Source organism: Cygnus atratus, chromosome 5 (genome assembly GCF_013377495.2).
Source record: "Cygnus atratus isolate AKBS03 ecotype Queensland, Australia chromosome 5, CAtr_DNAZoo_HiC_assembly, whole genome shotgun sequence".
NCBI classification, from domain to species: Eukaryota; Metazoa; Chordata; class Aves; order Anseriformes; family Anatidae; genus Cygnus; species Cygnus atratus.
This window is the reverse complement of record NC_066366.1, coordinates 10,986,544-11,010,823: the sequence shown is the minus strand read 5'-3', so window position 1 is coordinate 11,010,823 and position 24,280 is coordinate 10,986,544. Positions and strand designations below refer to the sequence as shown.

General features: G+C 38.8%; 1 protein-coding gene across 1 annotated transcript in view; it reads left to right on the top strand.

Annotated features, from left to right (window-relative positions):
- NAV2 (neuron navigator 2) overlaps nucleotides 1-24,280 on the top strand; it is a 233,111-nt gene that overhangs the window by 130,095 nt on the left and 78,736 nt on the right. The window contains exons 11-12 of the mRNA XM_050711116.1: nucleotides 296-685; nucleotides 15,157-15,279. Of these exons, the coding sequence (XP_050567073.1) occupies nucleotides 296-685; nucleotides 15,157-15,279 (513 nt within the window). The remainder of the gene's footprint in view (nucleotides 1-295; nucleotides 686-15,156; nucleotides 15,280-24,280) is intronic.

Genomic DNA, 24,280 nt, shown 5'->3' with positions numbered 1-24,280 from the left:
TGGAAACTATGGATAATGCATTAAAAAATTCCTTCTTAAGTCTTCCGTCATATACTTTGAACACTAGGTGGCCAAGGTGCAAAATTATTATTATTTAAGAATGGTGTTGGAGGAATGGACCAATCTCTCAAAGCTTTGTAGCAAGTGAATTCTGTTCATGCTGTTACTTATTTGCAATTTAGCAAGTGTTCAGACCATAGCATCCTGCAATTTTTGTGTAACATCACCTGAAGGTTCATGCTCCGTAGACCACTCCGTATTTAATTACATGATTTTGTTTGTTTGTTTGTTTTAGCACGTTGGAAACTACATTTGACACCAATGTCACTACCGAGATAAGTGGTCGCAGCATTCTCAGCTTGACAGGACGACCGACCCCCTTATCGTGGAGACTGGGGCAGTCCAGCCCCCGCCTGCAGGCAGGTGATGCTCCGTCAATGGGAAACGGGTATCCTCCGAGAGGGAACGCGAGCCGCTTCATTAACACGGAGTCAGGACGTTACATGTATTCAGCACCTTTGCGGAGACAGCTAGCGTCCCGCGGCAGTAATGTCTGCCATGCGGACATTTCAGACAAGGGAAGTGACGAAATAGATCTGGAAGGCATCACCATGGATGCCACCGGCTATATGAGCGATGGAGATGTTCTGGGCAAGAATATCAGGACTGACGACATCACAAGTGGGTAAGTGCCTTTACTTCTGTTCTTAAGTACTATACTCTGTGATTTTTGCGTTGTGTTAAATGAGACTGTGTTCCCTGTGACTATTTGAAAAATAAATAAATAAAACAACCACAAAGATGGATTTAATAAGCATTTAGAGGGACAGCTCATTACCACAGTTAATTTAGCCAGTGCAATCTAAGAACACCATTAAGTGTATGTTTAAAATATATATATATATATATTTCTATATATAAGTATGTGCACATCAATAAATGTTTTCCTGAACCAGGGTCATTGTGCGAAGTCCAACACGTGTTGCAATGCTGATTTACACCCACAAGATGGAGAGAGTGAGGCATTTTCTTTAGTCTTACTGAATCCTTTTGCTATTGGAACGTTTAAGGACAAAGTTCATGAGAATGAAATGAGTTTACACCTCGCTGTGTAGGGTAAAATAGTAGGGTAAAAAAAAAAAAAGTACATGCTAAATAGTCTAAAGAGCAAGTGAATGTGCAGAAGTATGAACTGATAGAAAATTATTATCAAGGTTTTATGACAACATTTAACGTTTGCTTTGACTGGAAAAAAAGCATTTGTTCTTTGGTTCAAAGTCAGTATTCAGTTAATTCTAGGAAGTTAGCTATTATTTTCTAGCTATTATTTTTTAGGTTAAATACAGTATTACACTAATGTTAAAAATGATCTTTGAGATGTAGATGGCATATTTACTTTTGTGGTAGCCTTTTCCCTCTCTAGCCACCTTGCATCCTTTGCTGTTCTTTTTCATAAGCGCCACTGATTGTTGCATTGGCTTATTTGGAAGATTTAGTGTCTCATCTTGAAACAGGAAGCTGGAATCCAGCTGCTTCATTGTCACTAACTTAACTGGGAAGCAACCAGAAACCTGCCTGCATTCTGTCTTTTCTGAATCTTTAGATGTTTTCAAATTGAAAAGTCAGATTTTATTTTTAGTTCTTATTTCAAGAAGCATATAGTACAGAAGCCAGTGCAAAAGAAAAAAATAAATACAATTCTATTTCACTGCTGCTTGAACTGTTACTACATTAATAATGTATTGTATAGCTAAAATGGTTTGTTTTTATAAAATAAATCAACCTGAGTTTTGTAATGTTTATTGTAGTAAGAGTGATTGCTTTTCCTCTGGCATGTGAGTTTTATTCAAACTTGTGGCTGTAATTTTGGTCTCAAAATGAAAATAAATTCTGAGTAGCTACATGGTTTCTGTAAAACACCAAGGATGAACTAAGAAGTGTCCCTGGAAGAATTGTGTCATCTCAGGCATCCGCTGTTCATATGCTAGAGGAGCCCCAGTCAAGACTGACACTTCAGTCAGCGTGTAAAGCTCAGATTCCAGGTTGAGGGAAAGGGAATAATAAGAAAGCTGTTAAGTTTATGAATGATATTTCCAGAGAAATCTGCGGCTTCACTCATCTCTGTGTATGATTTCCTTTTCTGTGACTACTTGGTCATTCTGTAGAGTGTAAAATGGAAGTCTACAAAGTCTGCAAATACAAGAATGATTTAGATTCACGGTTTAATGGACTCGTAATAAAATGTTTCTGCCAGTTAGTACTTCTGTCACTGAAGCAATGTATCAAAGCAGGGAGTTAAATGCCAACAGTTGGTGAATATAAAATTTAGCAGAACAGTTGTGCTCAAAAGCAGCTCACCTCTTGCTTTAAACATTAGAACATCTTTAACTGATAGAGAAAGAATATGAAACAGAGTACTGGACTCTTATTTCCCACTAATTTTTGAAGAGGGTAGATAATTTTCCAGTTTTGACTTATGTAAGTAGCCACAGATTGATAAATGATAACCTCAATGTAAAGTTCTCAGGACAAGAATGGCTGTATGTATAAATACCTTTTTCTTTTCCATAGCTGTTGCGTTTAGCTACAAAAGCCTATGCTGCAAATAATGTGGGTTAGTTTATTTATTTATGGACCATTACTGCAATTATTGACTAGGTTCCAAGGGCAAAATCTGTATTACGGGTCAATCCATAGTCGAAAAGACTCAGCTTCATTTTCAGATTGTCAGTAGTGCTTGAAGTTTGGGCAGTTTGGAGAGCTTCTCATTGCTGCAGTGGTGAGCATTTAAAGGGAACGTTCCTAAAAGCAGCCTCACAACGTTGAGGTTAAATTGTCTGTGGAGAGTAATCGTATGTGCAGATTTCTTGATAAGGGACTATTGCAGGATTGAATTGCAATAACAGCATTGGATATAATCCCCAAATCAATTGAGAGAGATAAACTTTCTGTCTAAAAGATGAGGGTGTTACCTTTGGTAAATCTCACTGACACCTAATAATGCTGAATTATGCAGTATAAACAGATGTTTTCGTAGCCTGTTTCATGAGTTATCTTCAGGTTATCCACAGTAATAAAAATAGGGTAGCACTGTGTCTTTGTGGGAGAGGAAAAATACACCACTTAAAAATCAGAGAGGTTGCCTGTGAAGAAAGCATCAGTGTGACTTGCTGTGGAATGAATCTCTGAGATCAGTGTTAGGGTGAACATGTCCAATGTTTTCAGAAGCTGAGTTATAGTATGCAGAAAACAGCACAAGAGGGCATTTATATCATGAATAGCTCTTTATTAGCTGGTATATGTTTCACTTTGTCATTTTCAGAATTGCTTCAGTGCTGTAGTCTGAAAACCTTGGATCTGTGTTTTCATTGGCAAACTGATAGGGAAGGAAGCCAAAATATTTGTTACAGCCAAAATAAATCCAATAGCCAAGATAAACTATTTTAGCCCTATAATCCTGATGCTTTCTCTGAAATGTACTGGGTCATGGGAAGTTTCATTTGGCCTCCTTTAGTAAGTCTGCTCAAGCAGAGCTCTGGCATACATTAGGATTGATTTCATAGGGTTCGTAAGAGTATCTTTTCCAAACAGGCAGAAAATCTCTCTTAAAACTAAGAAGGTCTTTAGATGGTGGATCAAAGGTAAGACGCGGTCTTAATTTAGAAGCTAAAACACGGACAGAATGGCAAAGCAACAGGACTAGGATTTGTGCAATGAGGGAAGTAAGCATACACCTTGCCTGGTTCTGCAGCAGGCTGATCTCGGGGGCTTCGTAGCCTCATCAGAAAGGGAAAGCACAAAGCCCAGAACTGTTTCACCTGCCCACTTCAGATAGTTAAGCACTCATTCCAGGTGGGGAGTTTAACTCAGTCCTTTCTGGGGGCTTGGTTTGGAAGGTTTTGTCTGCTGCAGTCTCCCTGTAGCTACTTACATACGTGTTCTTTCTGTCTTTTTGTTTCCCCTCTGTTGTCTCTAATGAGATACAGAGTTCATTTCCTTTTTATCTGTCCTTGGAATGGAACAACAGAGCTGTTGGTCAGAAAGGCCTCTTAAAATTGTTTTCTTTTAATTTAATTAGTCCTCTGACCTTGCTTTCTTTACCCTAAAGTGCAGATTTCTCTGCAGTATTAACAGAGTGGATATATTGATTATTGCTTGTCACACATTTTCTCAGGAAATGGCTTGCGGTTGGCAAACAGCACTTGTCAAAACAATTTTTTACGGAAATGTCATTTCCAGAAGAACGTAGATGTGTTGGTTTGACAGCTCGAGCGCCCTAGATCCCCCGTGCTTGGAGGCAGAGGGGACGTGAGCAGTCCTGCACGCGTACCGTGCGTCTGCTGGCCCGGCCGGGCCCTGTGGCTGGACGCAGCACCTGCCTTGGGGAAGGCCTCGCTGCTGCCTCGTGGGGAGCCGAGCCTCCGAGGGGCAAAAGAGCTGCTGCTAACAGGACATTGGAGGTACGTGGCACGAAGCTGCGGTCTGGAGGATGAGGGAGGCCTCAAGTCTGGTTCAGTTTTCTGAAAAATAGAAACGTCAGGTTTATCTGATTCAGCTGCTAAGGCTGGTGCACAGACCATTTAAAATAACTCTTTTGAGTGTGTCTCATTTAGAGATGTTACTTAGTGGCTCTGATTCCTCACCTATTAAGCCTAGCAATGAGAACTGTTCCTTCAGCTATTAGCTGAGGACAGAAGGACTCAGCCTGCACGCGATGCTAAGGGGCCCTGTGATGAAATTCTCCTTGCCCTGACCTCCCTCAGGTGCAGCTGCCGTTGTGGGTGAGAGAACATTGTGGCCCAGCCTTTTTACCATTTCATTAATCTCCCCATTTGTTTGATGCTTTGGGGCTGATACGTTCCCATTACAGACCCCTGTTTCCACAACTGCATAATGTGTTTGTGTGCGTGATGCTCATGGGATTTTCATTCCTTCTTGTTTATTCAAGCCTTTACTCTCCACAGGGATCTTTCTGCAAGCACTACAAGCAAATGAACTTGGAATATAGATGAAAGGAAACTAAAAGGGAGAGCAGGCAGCTGTAGGGTGGCTTTACCTCACAAAAGCTGAGCTAGAAATCATCTTGGTGGTTCAGAGGCCTGTCTGCTCTAGAGTGACATGGGCCAAAATCATCACTGAAACAGTTCTGTAAAATTCAGAGGCTGAATTTTAGTAGTTGTATCCATTAGGAAGCAACGAAGAGTTCAATATGAAGAGCGGAAATTGAGGATCGATTTCACCAAATGTTGAATAATGTGTTGGATATTTGCAGGATTCTTGTGCCTCAGTTGCTTGATATTATATTATGTATCGGTCAAATGGTGATAACATGTTTTTCAGATGCCAGGCTCATGTGGCGTAACAGATCTTTGCTTGGATTTAAGGTTTTAGAAAAAAGGACTATGCATTTTGCTGCTAATGAAATTTGTTGTTGGTAGCAGTAGTTAAGAGAAACCATTTCTTCCTAAGCTCTCTGCAGCAGAAGTGGTTGGTGCTGCAGGTAATGCGTGGCTAGCTGGAAGTCCAGAGTGGCTGAGGAAGAACTTGTTCACCTGGTACACTGATTGAATGTTAGCTGTGGTCTTTTCCGACCTTTGCCACTGTGGTTACCTCTGTGTTTTTTCTGTATGCTTTGAGTTGCAGTGGGTCACTTACTTTACTGTCCGCTGCACTTGAAACACCATGATTTTAGTGATAAGGTTTCATCTTGGTATGGTTACTAGGCAAAGCTGCACATGCAGTCCTTATGGCTATAACACTTAAACACCACCGAGAACCGTTAGGAGGCTTATTGCATCTTCTTTCTCCCTCTGAGCAGAGCGCTTATTTGAACTGCCTTCTGTCTTACTAGAACTGGCTTATATTCTTTTGACATTGCAGAATAGTAGCTTTATATGGTAAATGGATAATTAGCACAACTAATAAGGAAGTCAGCCTAGCAAAGTCAAAGTTGTGACTTCCATGAAATGGTATTAGGGGGGTCGTGATTTCTGAATTCATAGTAAACTATGTTGAAATTGGTTCAGAGGATTTAGACTTTAAGGTCATAGATGTCCTGGTGCTATGAGAATGAAAAGAAAAAACTGTGGCAGTGTTTAAATCAAAGTAAGTCTTTTCCCAAGAACTGTATTTAAAGATTTTTAGAGCAGGCATGGCCAGAATATTAAAAAAAATATATATTTTTTAAATATCGTTAATATTGTATAATATTTTCAAAATATTCTTAAATATTGCACTCAGTTCAGGAATAGTTCTGGTGTTAGTTTGAATTAAACTGTCAACAAAACAGTGTTTAATCATCACAAACGATATCTCAGATAACATGTCCTCATAACACTTGTCTTGTAATTTAGGATTCAGCATAGGAAGACATAATAGGTCTGTAAAGTTATAACCTTAGAGATCAGCTGGAATCAAGCATTTTATTCGGTACACTGCTAAAAATATTAGTAACTCGGTTGGAAAGCAGAAGACAGTGCTTATAGCCATCAGGAGTGAGGGTTTCTTAACTGGTGATAATCAGATGTTCTCCTTCAACACCCCCCCTGCCCCTGCTATTGCCACACAGTACTGTATGATGCTCGGGCCATGTTGGGTCATATATAATACTCATTGTTTGTGGTGTGTGGTATTTGTTGCTTCTTTGTACATGCTGTCCTAATGTTAGTGAGCACCCAAGTACCTGTTATAGCAATTAACCCATGCTGTGTTTGTTTCTGTAATAAACATCTCCGTCGTGTTTGAACTGCTGCTTTGGAGGCAACAGGTTTTTATAATTTGAGCAAAAGGACAGCTTCTAAAGGACAAAATCCGGTCGGACTCTGGGTCAAGCCAGCAGAGGGAGATGCGCGCATATGCACTTGGCTGATCCAAGTCTTCTGACGGGAGGAGGCAGAGCACTTGGGAGGCACTGGGAGCCACCTCCTGCGCTCCCCAATCTCTGCTGAGAGTCTGGGAAGCAGCAGAATAGCTCCCTCGTTATTTTTGTTTGACCACAACTAGCTCCCTCCCCTAACAAAATTAAAGAGGATGATGGGGAATGGATCCCTTAATCTGTCACTCATTTCTATGTTTTCCACTGAAATCCTAAAATCCTTTAAAGGATTTAGGCGTTTAAGTGAAAACCGGCATATGCAAAGCCACATACAGCAGCTGCCTGGTTCTGGTGTAACTTGCACTTGCTCCACGCTGGCAGGCTGTGCTCAGTAGGTAGGATCGTTGTCCCAGCTTAAAAAATGGATTTCCATCCCCCTATTTCATCCAGGCTGCTATTTGCACACCTGAAAGAACAGCCCTATTGGGAGTTTTCCAGTCTTGTCTACCTTATTTCGACAGGCTTAGGCCCTCATATCATGCAATTAGGTATGTTTTGTTTTCTAAACGTGTCTCTAAGAGGAAGCAAACTTAACTGGACAAAGGCACTGAAGCAGAAGTGAAAAGTTGCCATCTCTGATCTACTCTCCCAAGATGGGTTGTTCATTTCATGTTCATGAATCTCTGGGTAAATTTTAGAAATTGTCTGGGAACTGGAATCCCAGGACTTAGTCCTTCCTCCTTCCAAATGCTGTAATGGCTGTGCTGACATGTGCTCTCCTTTATATAGGTGAACCTTGCAATGGAGGGAACTATTTGGGTTTCACTGCCCCGGCTGTAGTAAGGTGGATGGCTGATGCCCTTTTTACATCCTCTGGAAAGTGTTTAGTCTCATGTTAGTGTTAGGTTAGTCAAGTGGTCAGAAGAATTGTTCTCTGAGATGAGTAATGTGCAGTTCGTTCTCAGGCCTTACCTCGCTTGTCTGCAATCGCCTCATACAGACAAGGGAGGTAAGTCGTGCATCCAACAAAACGTGTGGAGACGGGTGTAAAAGACATTGCAGCAGGAGAGCAGTGATGTCTTCTTTCAAACAATATTGCATGGACTTTCCATTAGGAATTGATTCCAGGCCTGAACCCTAAGGAGATGGAGGTACCAGCCTTGTAGTCATAATTTGGTTTGTTAAGCTCTACAGAGAGGTGGGAATTCAGACACACATAACGTACTTGTGCTCACTGTGTAGTTTTTTTGTGAATTACCCTTTGGAGCTGCTCACCCTTAGCCTGGATACCCTAGATACGGTTTTGTGCTAGAGAGGCCTACAGGTAGGCCCTAGGTTTAACATCTGCTATGGCCTAACTCCAGCACGCAGGCAATGCTCGCAACTCTGAATCGCGACCTCATAGTCACACAATTTAGGATTAACTTGATGGCCTCACCAGACTGAAATTAATCTGCTTGGAATTAGACATATGTTTTAGGAAAAATGTGGGAAACAACAATAAATGTAGTTAAACAAGATCGCATCTTAAGATAATTAAGCTTTCATTGGTCATTACGAGGGCAATTTTTTTTCTAATTCTAATGAAGTCCTAAGGCTCTAATCAAGCCGTAACGTATCTTAGCAAAGTCATCAGAGTCACTGCTGAAATTCCTCTGTGAAGTTTGGGAAGGATCTGTCCTAGTGTCTCCCCATGAATTTTCTCAGTTCTTGCTATCTTCTTAAACATATTTTAATCATCTGGACTCTTTGAAACCTGCTTTTGGAACTGTTAATAATTAATATTTGGCTTTTGAAGTTTCTCATGACCGTAACCAAGAGTTTTCCTTCAAGATACACTGCTCCATTCATTTCTGAAGAGCCATTCACCTCCAAGGTAGATGAAGAGGCATAAGTAAAGGTTTAACCCATTCTTTGTTCTCATAAACAGCCTACAGAAAGGGGGAAAAATTGAAGTGAGAAAGGAGAACATAAAATTAAGTAAGTAGAATATGTGTATTATACTTCATGTAATATAAAACATTTATCAATCTAATATATATATATATATAAATATAATCTTAGTCTACTAACTCTACCTGTTGAAAGTCTAGTTACCTTAAATTCATGCTTCTCAGTAACTAACCTGGGTGGGCTGACTTGGATTTGTGAGTTTGAAAAGTGATGGTGGTTGAGTCAGTGTTGGAATTGTACTCTAGAAGAGTCTCCTCTGAAACAGGAATGAATGCAGTGATGTGGAAGATGCTTTCTTTGTCTAATGTTCTTCTCTCACATACTGACATCTTCTATTAAACTACATCTGCCTAAGATTGTTAGTTCCACAGGGAACAAATTTGTTCAGAAGCTTAATAAGAAGCCAGTGTCCTGGAGGGAACAGATGTGGGGTCATATATGAGATTTGACCTGTAGTGGCAGCAACCGTTGAAGTCCCTAACAGGCTATGCTGTGCCTAGAATTCCTTCCCTTTGCAAGTGGAAGTTTTATAGTTAACAGCCCTGCAGATTTCTTATAAGGGAGACCTGGCTGAGAAGACACGGAGAAATAAGTTTAGCCCTGGGCAGCAGTGACCAAAAGTTGTTACAGGATGGCTGCTGAGTGACTTATACGCCAGGCAGTCTTAATACATCCCAAAATAGAAAAGTATTGATTTCACAGAGAATCTCCTTCTTTTGGTAGATGTTTTTTTCCCCAGAAAAAGGTCTGAGGATTAAATAGTTGTGGAGATTAATTTCTTTTGCTTCTGGACTAGCTGAGACAGCATGATTAAGTAGCTACCATTCATGTTACTAGTGCTTTACAGTTGGGGTGTTTCTCCAAGTAAGCTAGGAAACTAAAACATATTTACAGAGTTTTGCACAAACTCATTTCTCTTTACTTACTTGTTACAGAAGCAGGTGTCTCCCTCTTCCCAGCAGTTTTGGTGATTTTGAGACTACAATTCATTTGCTATTCTTTTCTGGTTTTAGATTGTTCAGGTTTAAGCATCTTCAAAACAACTAATAATTTATTCATTAGTTTGTTAATTGCAAATAGTGATGATTAGTAGAAGTCTATAAATTTATAACTTGCACATTGCCTTAAATATGAAGGGAAATATTAAAATCAGTGAGCGTTACATTTGTGCTTCTATGAACCTGGAAAGTAATATTCAGATCAAATGTTAGGGGTTTGGGCTTTGTATTAGCAGTACCAAGCTGAAAGCTCAGGACCTCGTCCTACCGCTGAATGCCTTTACTGAAATTCATGTGGATCAAAAAATGGAATTTAAACCAGACACGTAGCCTGGGCTTGTAGACAGGTATATATTTACCCTTTGGCTAGGAAGATAAAGAACTGTGCTGACGATGGGCATCATAGCGGAGAGTGGCCAAGCAAGACTAATGGATGGAAGGGACTGGGGGGTGAAAACACAGGGGCAAGAAAGACCACACGGTCTAATTCCAAAGTCATGACGGAAAATTCAAACCACACTCATAATAATCTGAATGCTTGGGGTTGCTATCATCCTGCAGTTAGGCTAACATTTATTTTTAAGAGGAAAAGTAGGAGCACCTGGACTCGAGGCTCAGCTTCAGTTTTGGGATGTGTTGCGTCTCTCCTGCTTGAGGGTTCAACATTATGGAGCTAGATTGATGCTGAGCTTGGTCAGGTTAGGCTTGCCCAGTCTGTTATGTGCTGCTGACTTTCTGGCTGCTCCTTCTCTTCCTAATACTTAAGAATGCCTGTCCTTTGGCTATCTAATTGCAAAATTGGAAAATTCATATTCATATGTTAGAGTGAAATGAATATATATGAAGTGGTAGAGTTGTCAGACCATAAAAGTAAGTGTGCTGTTGGCTGTCTATATACCTGGGTGAGTGCAAAGAGAAATCAAGTGACTCAGACCGCTAGATTTTACTGATCGCTGGAATAACCTGTTCCTGTTTCCTGTACATGCCTTTCAGGAATGGGAAATAAATCACTTCAGCATCAGAAGTAACCTAAAAATATTGCACTTGGAAAGACTTACTATGGCATTCAAAATTTCAGAGGCACTGAAAGAGAGTATTTGGCTAAAGAAAAGAGAAGTTTAAAGGTTCAGGTTGTCCAGGGAACTCCACAGCAGATCATTTTATTCTTGTAATATTGGGCAGGAAGCCACTTTCTTAAGGAAAAAAGTGTCACCTAGAAAGTGTGATACAAGTTCCAGTTGTGTGTTAGAAGTTGCATAATACTGCTCTTGTTTAACTTGAGTCTTTCCATAGTAAAAGAGGGAAGTTGGGTTAATTTTGTTTCCTCGCTGATTAAGAGTAGAAGTGTGAAGATGAGTCTTAATTTCTGAAAAGATTAGAAATTCCTTTTAACCAATGTTATTACTGTCTCAATCATTGTCCATTCATTAAATGGGAGTATATTCGACTTCAGTAAAGGCAGTCATCCCCATTGTCTGCAGGTACCATCCCAAAAGGTACCATCCCTAAAAGATCTGAGCTATTAACTATATTTAAACATTTCCCAACTGTCTAAAAGTCACAGAGTTAGGATATTATACTTTTTCGTAGATCCTGTATTTAAACTTTTCATTCTTTTGGAGTAGGTAGAAAAATACTTCAGAGTGCTTGGTTTTGATATAAGTGTGCTTTGCACATTCCTTAAAATTGGTGAAACTAACGAGGCATTTAGTACAAATTTGACATGTTTTTAATAAGAAAAGTCAAATAAATTAAACCTAATTGATAATTGGCCTTATGCAATTGTTTGGACTGCAATGGATCACTGCATAGGAGATGAAGCTATTTTAAGGAAAACGTTGTCTATATTCTGGATCGTTCTGAAAGATTTACTAATGGTGTTGAAGGCCATGTGAAATTGGAAAGTAAACTCTCAAAATTTAGGTATGCCCCCAGCTCACAGTGATTTTGTCAGAGATGAATTCTGACACAGTCCTAGCACTGACCACTTCTGCAAACTAAAGAAAGATTGTGTAGTGAGGGCTACGTGTGATGTCAGTCCAAATTAGGCTGCGATGTGACTTCTTACAGGCTTGGAATTTTGTGAAGGCAAGATGGGGATTGAAGTTTTCCTTTCCATCTCGAGTCAGAATACATAAGGTTGTTCTAAAGGCTAGTATAGTTGTATGACGGGGTGATAAATTCAGATACCACTGACGACTGTTAGAATTATACACATACAGGATACTTAGGGGGTTTATTCTTCCTTGAGCAAAAGCTTTTAAGATTGTCTTTAGAAAAATATCCCTTAATTATATTCTCCGTTCTTGTAAGGCAAAATTGCAATAATAATGTTGTATTCATAACAGCAAAACGGCTTCTGAGAGAAAAGACAGTTTTAGGTTTGAAAGAAAGCAATGGCTGGAGATTTTTGGCACCAGTACTTTCCAGTACGTGTTTAATGGGCATTTGTATAGAACTTTTAAACTCTCTTCTCTTGAATAACCTTATGGATAGTAGAGAACTTCTAAATTTTAAAATAGCTTTTATTGTAAACATATTTTTCTCTGCAGTACCTTGTTCTTTGACCTCAGCATTCAGTGTCAGCAGGACAATAAGCATTGTTGCTTCTGTCATCTTTTTGAAGCTAAACATTTCTGGTTAGAGGACATTGCATGTAGTTTAAAAAAAAAAAAAAAAAAAGATGTAAAGCTTTCAATCTGTGATTACACAAACCTGTTTCAGAATACAAAAATCTGTCTTGTGTTGTCCTGGTGTATAAGAAACTTGTCCTGTTGGTATAATGGGTAAAAGATAGGGGCTGTCTGTGCTTTTTTACGGTGCCTTGATTTGAAAAACACTCATGATCTAGATGTCAAAGATGTTGAAGACACCCAGCTTCCATTGACTTACGTAAGACTTAAGAGTTTTTAAAACCACATAGAATGTGAAGTCTGTTGATGGTAGTAGCTTTCCATTGATTTCTGCATGACTGACTCTTAAGGGTAATGTGTTTCACTGAACATATGCTGGGTAATAAATATGGAGAACAATCTATTTCAACTGTAGCTGATCTTTTTTTTATCAAAGGACTAGTCATATGCCAGAGAAAGGTGAAGCTAAAAGCTGCTCTTTCCAGTATGTGTTTAATGGGCGTTCATAGAGAAACACGTTTCATGTGCAGGCAAGTATCTGCAATAAACCAATTAGCGTATGTACATTAGATGTTTTTGCAAAACACCGTTTGCATCTTTGTATAACAATGTCTTAAGCTCCACTTTTCCTTCTCTTTTATTTTAGTAGGTTACAAAAAAAAAAAAGAAAAAAAAGAAACAACAATGCTCTTCCATGATAAAGTATTTATAAACTATGTCAAACAAATGTTAGAATGCAAGACCTAAGGCAAATTCCACACAAGTTACAGAGGAGGTGCTCCCCTCTGTTTTTACAGTCTTTGTTTATGAGTACCGAGAACCCTCTCCCCACAGATTTGCTGAACGGAGAATAGTCTGGGGGCTGACTTTACCAGCTTAGCAACCTCTTTGTTAAAGTCCCCAGAGGGACGCCTAGCTTGTTCCAGGGAAGACCCTGTACAGATTTACAAATCTAACTCAAATGCTAAGCAGCAGATTGTGCAAGGTTTATTGACTTTTTACCATCCCATTTTTCTAAATGTAGTAATTGAATTTGACTTTGGTAAACTACATCTGTTGCAGCAACATCTGTGAAGAAAGTAGTAGAAAAAATGCAGAATCGAAGCTTGACCTATCTGCTTTACCGCTCTGCCTCTCACCAGTAGAGGCATTACTGACCGAAGCTAGGAGTGTCTTTCCTTTCTGGCTGTGAAAGAGGCTGTCTCGCTGTAAGGGAAAAAGCTGTGTGCCTTTTTAAGAAAGAGGGCAATGTCCTGTGTATCTGGATACTATTCTGTGGGCTGCTCTCCTTTCACTCACGAGAGTGGCTAAAGAATTAAGAGGATACAGTCTTTTAAACTCCAGCGAGGTAAGTGACGTGTCTAGCTGTGTGCCAGAGATAGCAATGGTACTGTTGGAGTTGGTGCACTTATTTTATTCTCTGTGCTTTCAAAGTTTTTATGGTGTGTTTGGGCAATGTCAGGACTGCTTCTGGAAATGTACCTGTGCTAACAAACTGCTTGTGGTAGCACAGAACTCGGTGCGTGCCAACATCTTGAGTGGCAAATGGGAATTGCCTTTCAAGTTTAAAGCTCATTTGACTGTATCTGTGGTTAGAAGTATTTTTAGAAATTAAGCTAAAACAAGAGAAAAGTCCTTCTGTTTTCCTTTGATGCTTTGAACCTGTTCACATCTTACTATCATGAAAGGCCACAAAATGTTATTGAGATATTGATGTAGTGCAGCTTGTTGTAAAGTTGTTAAAGAAGAATAGATTGGAGTAACTTCATAATTTGAGTATTTTATTAATGTATTAAAATATTTTATTAATATCCTAAACCAAAGTGCTGGGTTGTTGTACCATTTTTAAAACTTTCTTTTCTTAATTTCCACCACATCCGGAAGTTACGTTGCATAATGCCTATTGTTGACTGTGTTGGTACAGACTTCAGCAAAAGTGCTGGATAACGCAGCCAGTGTTATTGCAAGGAATTGTTCCTGGTGATCAATATTTATCAGTGCTTGTCCACCAACTGTCATCTCTGTTCACTTAATATTTTTTTGTTTGTCTAAACTAGAAAATAAGAAATGTGCACTTCTTAATACCTAAGAATAACACCTGTGAAATGCAAATGTCTCCAAGTCAGAGTTGCAGACAGAGAAAAATGTAGGATCCAAAACAAGGTTGAGAAAATACTTTTATTTCAGGTTGGAACTTTGATTTCTCACAATAAATCTTGGGATATTTTTTGCTCATGCACCATTGACAAAATCTAGGGTGAAGTCACTGTGATTTTTGCAGTTAACTTGTAAAAGGGTTGATATATGCATAATGATGTTTTGGACCACACAACGTATTTCAGGATGGTATAAACCATGTTTTTTTAGGCAGGAAGGCATAAGTAATGATATCATTCACAAATACTGAATTACTTCCATCTAGGCATCCTTAACGACAGTTAGGTGTTCTTTCTTTGTCAGAGTTATGTTAAAATCCAATTCTTACTAAAGAGAGAGGGTGGAAGATGTAATAGAGAATGATGAGAGAGGGACAAAAAAAATCTCAGATATGTCATTAAGAATAAACTTTTCCTCGCTACATATTCTGAGTAATATTCTCAACTCAAAAGTGGGGAAAATGCAATATACAATTAAAAATATGCAAAAGGTTATGAGGTGCCTCATAATAAAAATAATATCTAAACATGTTATTGTTTTAATAAAATAATATCTTAAATTTTTTAGCGTTTTACTGAATGTGACGTTTATTGTTTTAAAGGTACATGACGGATGGTGGGTTGGGCCTCTACACGCGAAGGCTAAACCGGCTGCCTGATGGCATGGCTGCAGTGCGGGAGACAATGCAGCGTAACACTTCTCTGGGACTGGGAGATGCTGACAGGTAAGGTGTCAACCAGTAAATGCTTGGATATAATTGTGCATTTAATTCAAGCTGTATCTAATACATATTAGAACCCTAAGATTAAATAGCTTTAGAAATTCAGACAGTGAATACATGACTATAAACTTCTCCAGAGAACGTTATGCTATGCATGCACGGAGGTGTCAGGATAAATACCAACTTTGTCTTCTGATTGCTCTGTTGAGTTCTCATCTGGGCTTTTGTGCACAGGACTTACACAAAAAAATGTAAAACTTGTGTTTTATTAGCTTTCGAAATTAAAAAGTCCAGTGATTCAGTGTGAATGGTGAAGGCCAAAGATGAACAATTAGGCAGGTTAAAAATCCATAAATAATGGGAGTGTCATCATAAGGGAAGCAGGGGGATGGACTGTAATGAGACCTATATTCTGGTGGAGTTGAGTCAAATGGGTTAAATACTTCTGCTTTTTAATGGCATCAGCCTATAGCTGCTTCTTTCCCTTCCAAACACAAAACCTGATGAGTGTTATTGCTGATGTACTAAGTGAACTGTATTGTTTTTCTTCCATGAGGTGACCTGAAGTAACAGATTTTGAATTGTAGGTTTGAACCAGTTTTTGAACTAAAAGTTTTGTTTGTTTGTTTTGTTATTCAGAGGTCTTTCCAGGGACATAAATGGAGTTTACATAATGTGGTTTGATATGACCGATACAGTCTTGATAGCGATACATGGACTAAGGCATGATTCCAAGGACAAGTGATGGAGAATCTGGCCTTGTTTTCAAAGAAACGTGCTATAACTGTTTTGGTGTTCTCTTGACATTAGTAAAGATTGGGATGATAAATGTCAATAAAAGAGCCAAAAGCTTTTAGAGAATCTCAGCTCAGTTTCAATTATTAAGTCAACATATGCTTGCCAGTTGCAAAATAGCCTAGATTTTTAAGGAGCTCCTGTCTGTTTCTGAAATTTGCAACCTGAAACCCATACTCAGCCAAGAGCATTCCTGGCTGCCTGTGGGTGAAGGCATTGCCACCTGGTGATGTAACTGAAGACAAATCATCCTTGTCTGTTGTTGTAGCTTCTGAACATTGCCACATTAACAGAAACTAATGTAAAACGTACGTTTATAGTACAGAATTTGTCTAATATAAACTATATAATTGTTTGAGTAATAGTGAGCCTTCTGGAGAGCTAGTCATTCATCCCATGGCTAATAGTTTCTGCACTTGCAGCACCTTTTCTTGGTACATAAATTATGTTCACATTTTATTTACTAATCTCCTTTCCTGAAGACACCACTCACAAGCACCAATTACATATGTTCCACAAGAAATATTATCTGTATGTTTAAATATATTCCACCTAGAATGGGATTGTGACATGCTAAAATGTAATCCCTAGTTAATGGTTAATGACAGTTATTTCAGCTTTGAAAATAATTCTTTCAGTTCAGATTGGGGGTGGGGGCTTACACATAATAAAGACTATGTATAGCTGGCAAGTTAGCTGCAACATGAGATTCATTTTAGTCTTTTCAGTTTAGAATGCAAGCTTATTCACCTTATGAAGAAGATCAGAGTTTCCTGACAATAGGTGGGCAATTTAAACATAGCTCCTCTTTGGTTGCTGGGTGATCATAATGTGCAGTTTAAACAAAGCAAAAGAAAAAAATAATCTTGGATTCAGCTGCAGTTTTACAGGGTGAAAATTGGCATAAGGAAAAGGAGTTTAATAAAAAAGTGCAGTAATGAATTGCTTTTTTCATTCTGTGAAGAGAGGCAATCAGGAGTTTTGAGCTGCTTTATTGGTACATCTAGAACATATGAAGATTAAATTTAGCTTGTTCAAAACAGATGTTAATTGATTGCATGGGAGAATGAGTGTGATAGGCTATGAACCTGTAGGTATAAGGTTAACCATTAAAAAGTTATCAGAGGAATTTTTGCAATTTGCCTTCTTGTTTAGTTTCTTATGCTATTAATTGTAGAAGTGTAGTTGTAAAGTTCTTACTCATTGGCTCTGGCAATGTAAAGCACAGACCTTAGAAGGTATATTTTCCCCTGCAGCAGGGAAATCCAAATGAGGCAATTTAATTTAACGCTTGATTGCAAGGTTAATGGAATCATTGCACAACACAGCTGAGCTTATTTATTCACTTCAAGACAATTTGTGTTTGCATGGAACAAAGGCATTTTAAATGAAAAAAGGCATTAAGAATGCCCTTTTATTTGGTTTGTGATTTTTTTTAAGGTTTTAAATTAGCCACTTATGGTTTGTCTTCTATGTATATGGACATGGTGCATACCATCTGGTATCTGAAGTTTGTTTCATATTGCAAGGCGCATAGTTGCTTCATCTGAGACTTAATTCTGCCCTTCCAGTCATATATGCAACTTGCATTTATAAGTGTATACAAATAAGAGGGAAGAAATTTGAAACTTAGTTTTGAGTAACACTTTCTGTAACTGCTTACTTACATAACTTTTTAATTAGATAAGATAATTGAGACCTGTGCTGACTTATCACATTTTTGTGAACAGGTCAGGAGACTCTGTTAATGGATGTGAGCTTGTAAAGATCAACTTCAGTGCTGTTATTAAGGAAATGGCTGTATGATTTTTTTTTTTTAAGCCTCAGAGATGGAGTGCCTAAATAACTACTTCCAAGCATGATTCACATGGATTGTTTCACTTCAGTAGTTCAATTTGCGGTTGTATGAACTACAGACCTTTGCATAGGAGTGTAAGGCATAAAAAGGTCCTCCCAGTTTGTCCTTCTGAAAGTCTCTTCTGACTCTTAAGTAGCTGTCTCATCAGATATCACGTTACATTGCCTTTGTACTTCGAACAGCTACAGCATTTGTGGACCGGAGGTAAAACACCGCTCAGCTGTTGAGTGTGGATAGGATTGAACTGCTCTTTAAAAGTGTTTCTGTATTGTGATGACTATAATGACAGTCTTATCATACTTACGGCTCTGCGGTTAAAACAAGACCATATTCAGTTTAACTGTCAGAAGGACTGGTGACTGAAACCAGCTCCTGGTAGTCAATGGCATTTCCTGCTTTTGGCAAGAGTCTTGGATAATCCCTGGTGAGAACATGGAGAAGAGGAGACAGAGACAAACAGGAAGGAAAAACTGAAAGTGAAACAGTAATGGAGCAGAAAGACAGAGGGCATCCCATGCGGAGTATAAATATATCACTATGAATGTCATTGAATGCAGATTTTTGAATGTATTGAATGCAGATACTGTCATTTATAGCAATTTATTAAAAAGGTAAAAATTCTGGCTTTCAAAATAACTTCAGAGTAATATTTTGCTGTGATTTTGCGTTTTGTAAAAATAGGTTAAGGTTAAGGTTGTCTCTTGACTCAGGTAGTAGCCAGTGTTTCACATTCTTTCATAGAGCAAACCCCCTAAACTGCAGTGTGTTTAAATTCACTAACTGATACTTAATAGCTTGAATCCTGTTAAAGTTACGAGATTATTGAAAAGATGGGTTAGTGTTCAAGGCAGGAGGGAGTTTGTTGAACTACCTTGGTAATCATGGGAACCAGCATTATACTTCAGAAGAGTTGAAAAACAAGTTGAGGCGTGTCATCAAGTTTGGGACAATATTGTCCTGTTCCGAAAAGTGGAGAGAGAAGGAGATATTATGGGTTTTAGAAGGCATCAAATTCCACTGTAAACAGCATACTAATATAGACAAAACGCTGAGGGCTGTCATGTGAGAAACTGTATCATGTGTTCTTCTTTTTAGGCACTACTGTATTGTAGACGATGGAAAAATGTTAAAATGTACCAGAAATGCATAATTTTGTTAAGAAATCCTTTGTTATGTAGTTCTGTGGTAGAATAAGACACCTTTAATTACTGAGTATACGTTTGCAGTTTTTCCTCTTAACTGAGACTATGCAGCTAAAGCTAAATGAAGATGTCTGCAATTCCTGGCATTGCAGTTGAGGACTTAAATCCTACGTTCAGAGAATATCCATTAGGAATTCTATCCCTTTATTATCTATCTCATTGTTACTGTAGTTTTGCTACTCTAGCACTGGTAGCATGTTACATAGAGGGAAAAAATAAAGTGTGTCTGGAGTAGACACACAGACTGGATAGTCTTTGACCTAAAATGTTAAAACACAATTGGGTTATGTTTTAAACTTCAGGCGGACAGAACTCTGATAAAAAGACACAGAAACAGATATTCTTGTATTGTAATGGCAGTGGAATTCCCATCATCTCCTTCCCCCACAGCATCTCCCCCTCCTGCCTTCCTTCCTCAGGGGGGTTGACATAAGTGTTTGTGGAGTTTCACAGTAAATGAGCATAACAGGGAGATGCATCTGGGGTTTCATATGGATGGCTTTGTGGAGGGAGGATCTCCTTTCTGTCAGGAGCAAGGGTACCTACATTCCTAGAAGTCCTCAGGAGACCTCTGCTAAGAAAGATGCTTCCAAGCTGTTACCAATGTACCTGGAAGATCTTACACCATCAATCCACAGTTTGTTCATTTCTAGAAAGCCCCAACAAGTGTACTTGTATACAGTTGTTATGAATAATGTAATATATAAATTCTACTTTTCCCATTTTTTCTTTGGTAAGACAGCAGAACATACCTATATAAAGACCCTGTATACTAAATTGAAAAAACCGTGAAAAATCTCCAGATTGCTTTAAAGTTAAAATAGATGAAAAAGTAAGCACCCAACACCTTGTCATTCATTGTTTACTGTATTTGTGCTGTGAGTCCCTGCAATTTATAAATACATGTCCAAGTATAGTTGCTTAATAGCAAAGTCACAGCACTGGTGAGATTCACACACAACAGATCATCTCTGCTTGACCATCTGTTTGGATTTTAACACTAAATCAGGAAAAATACTACTATTTCTAAATATGAAGGTTGTACCTTGGTACCTATAGATACCTATCTCTCTGTCTTTGAAAGATCCCACGTTTATCTTGAGAACTGACTCGCAGAAACAAGGAAATTCACATTGCAAAGATTCTTTGAAGTTTATGGCCTTGGGATCTGCAGATTAGAATCACAATACCAAATACTTTTATTTTCCAAGGAATCTTTTAACAACCAGTAGTCCAAAGTGGTTTTAGGTTACATAAAGTAATTGCAAAGTTAAGCAATGAATGAATAGTAGTTGAAAGCAAAGGTAGGGTAGCTATACCCGAGGGCTGAAATTAGCAGTATCTAAAGGAAAAAAAAAAAAAGACATTCTACTTTTAAACAAGGCAAGGTTAGTCAAGGGAAGTAATGTCTTCTGGCAGATCAGTTTCTGCGCTCCGAGGATGGCAAACTTTTGGGAGCATAAGCTTTTCTTCAGGTCTAAAATAGAAGCAAAATTTTTCATTACTAAATACAAGTTGAGAACAGTTGCTCTAAATTTACCTGGGTTATTAGTAGTTTAGAGCAACTCTTAAAGACAATACCTGTGAAGCGGAGAAGGATTTAGCAAGGAAAGGCTTAGTACAAGGTTTATGTGGTAGAGAGCAGAGAGAGACAGGGATAATTTATCACCTGTGTAGCATAGAGTGGTTAACTGGGGAGAGGGAGCAAATTATTACTGACTGTAAAAGTCTGTCTCTCTCTATTGAAACTATGATTTTTAATATCCACTAGAGTTGTTATTTAGTTATTCTGGTTTATTCTTTGAAGATGCTCTATAGAACTCCCTCGCAGAAGAGAAGGAAGAGGTCAGAGATGAAGTAACTGTGTGAGAATTGCCTCCCTTTGGGCAATGAGGTTCTTTTCAACTTTGTGGCTTGCATGTCAATGCATTCAGTGGGCAGAGTAATGCTTTTTTTTTTTTTTTTTTTTTTTTTTTTTTTAATTCCACACACACATTTTTGGGGGGTATGCATGGTGCAGTGGATGAAGTAAATTACTGTGGGAAGAACATATGTGGGATTTGGTGATTGCATCAATTGCATTTAGAAAGGCATGGTGGAATGGAGATCTGTAGGGAGGTTTTACCTTTGTTTCTCAGGCTTGGTCTGCTTTTACTCATTGAATGATGGTATGTCGAGAGTTTGCTTCCAACAATGAGTTTGGTGAGATTGGGGGCTGTTTGAAGGCTGGAAAGTGTATTGAGGAGATTTTCATCAGAGATTGTAGTTATCTAAAAATTGCTGTCCAGGCTCCAGTTTATCACATCACACAGCAGCATATAGCAGTAGCAATATTTGATTGTGGAGGGTTGGGGGTGGGTGATGGCCAAAAGGGGTGCCAAAGCAGTTTTGCCAATTTAACTGACTTGTTGTAAAGCAGCAAATTGTTTTCCTATGGGACAGTCTCTTTTCCACGTATCTGTGGCCAAAAGCAGATTTTACTGCATCATAGGACCTATGTGCATCCCTGTCCCAGTATGGTAAATCAAGAGTTATCCTGTTCTTGTCTTCTACCTAAAACCTGTTTTAGTAGCCTTGCAGATTGACAAAACAGTTGAGAGCAGTTGTTGACCTTTTTCAAGAAGTTACTTCCACTGAGGAGGTATAGTTCTACCACGCTATGCTGAACAACAAAAACAGAAACAAACCACCCTACAACTGCAAGCCACTCTCTCCAAAGTTAGTCGATTAGGTAATCTTTCTGCTAGACTGTCACTGTAGTTTTAAAAGCCATCTTTAGGGTTTTTTTGTTTGTTTTTGTTTTGTTTTTTTCTTAGATGTAAGTGCTAAAGACATAGGAATTGCATTTCTTGTGTTAACTTTTTTCCTCATCTCATGCCCCCTTTTCTAGTTACTGTGATTCTTATTCCTCATTCCTTTATATGTTAGGAGGTATTTCCATCTCTGCTCTGGCATCTAATTAAAATGCTTAAGTTTGGAGCTAAAGTTCACTACAAAGCTAATGGAAGATAGCAGGTGCCTCAAGGGAGCAGCTCAAAACGTCCAAGGACATTAGGACCCTCTTTTTGCCCATGTATTCCATAGATTCCTCTGTGAGTAGTCACTTCACCTCGAAAGCTGCGCTGCTGTGTGTATACAAGTGAAGGGACCTTACCTTTTTCAGAATTACAGATACTGATTCTGTGGAAATAGAAAAACTGCCTAATTTAAACAGCAGAATAATTTGCATGTACAGTGTGGCAAAATCAAGATCCTGCTCCAGTGGACCGAGATTTTCTCCAAGTGACATTTCCTTCTGCATGCACCCACTTTATGCATCTAAATACAAATTTGATCTAAGTGCTGATTTAGAGCCTCTTCTGAACTCCTTGATATTTCTGGTTCCATTGCCAGAGATTAGCACTGTCTTTTCTGTTGTATAAAGTGGCTTTTAAAATACTTTAGGCATGTGGGAAATTAGGCTTGTATTCCAAGGGTAAACAAGATTGTAGATACAAAGACCATTTTGAACTGTATCAGGGTCTTTTGTGCTTTGCATGACAAACTGAAGAATGTGAAATGCTTGCTGACATAGTGCAGACTTTGTTATTTAGTTTTCCATGTCGAATGGCAAGAGAGTCAACATAGTCTCACAACTGACCTACACCAGTAACCTCTGAGTTTGGGATTTGGAGATTGAATAGATAAAACTAATAGCAGACAGCTGTCAGACTCCAATAGAAGAATCCAAGTTTGGGGCTGTTAGGCTAGTGTGGAAGCTCATTGTGGCGATAAAGCAATTTTCAAGACAGGTGACTTTTTCAAATATTGTGTACATTACAAAATGTCTTTCCCTGAAAACACAAAGATTCTCCCTTTGGTCTCTATCTGTTGTTTCTCTTTAGATAGTTTCTTGGTGCTTTGGAGTTGTCCAAAGCATGTTTCATTGAAATAGGTTTTATGCTCCTCTTCTGTAGCTACATGTTCTTTTTTGACCATAATTATATGTTATTAGTATTAGCTTACGTGTTAATAAAAATATTAATGTTAATAGGCAGGATCTAAGTCTTCTGTTTAATGGGTGAACATTTTCTTTAATTGTATTGTTTGACAGGTTATATCAAAATTTTGAGTTTGATTTTAAGACGCTTTTATCTTTCTGAATGCTCTTCCAAGGGCTTTCTGGGGCTTTTTGTTTCTTTTTCTTTACTCTAATGATTAGCTTTATTCAGTCATTTATTCCAAGTCATGTCCCCTTCAGTGAAAGGAGGGGACACCCTCTGAAATGACCAGTGGGAAGCCTGCAAGGAATTCAGGATATCCAGATGCGTTGAGGGATCCATTGCCTATATAGAGAAACACTACTCCCAATTTGGACAGCTAACTAAATAGCTCCCTATATCCAATACGTATCCACATCTGCAGCATAGCAGGAGCAGCTGTAAGGTATGCACAGCTTGAGGTCATATTTTATTTAAAATGGTATGTATTTCATAGGTAGTCATCTCTCTCAGCTGCTGTGTATGGCAGCTCCTCTGCTAATGAAGTAATGGGGATACCCTTTGGGCTGACTGATGTCCAGAGAAAGGAAAGAGAGCCTGACCTAGCACTCGTCAAGGCCAAGATGCGTTTTGCTAAATTGAAGGTTCGCTCCCTATTTCCAGGGCACTTGAGGAAGAGGTGCATGCTCTTCCCTCCTCACACAAACATTGTTTACTAATTATAACTTTTATTTTCATAAAGAAGGGAATGTCTCATAACTCACATATGTCTGTACAAAGCATTTGCTGTTCCACTGTTGCAGGGTGACTCTTGAAAGCCAGAAGGCTAACAAGCGTAGAAATCCGGGAGCATGGAGCATGTCATTTGAATGTCTATCTCCACTGGAGGAGCTTTCCAGCTCTGGCAAGGAGCTGCACTGTGTTTTGCAAAAGGGGAGTGACAAGGGAGTGGCAGGGGCAAAAGTACATCCTTGTATTTTTGCTGCCCTGGGATTCTGGGAGCTACTGTATTTATATCGGGCCATTCCTTGGTGTCATGATAACTTCCTTGGTGGCCAGCAAACTACTCCATATTGGGGGTCAGTAGCCTCCTTATCTTTGAGTCCTACTCTGCTCTTCTCCATTCCTCAGCTTCCTCATGGTTTAGGGATTTTCCAGCAGTATGATAA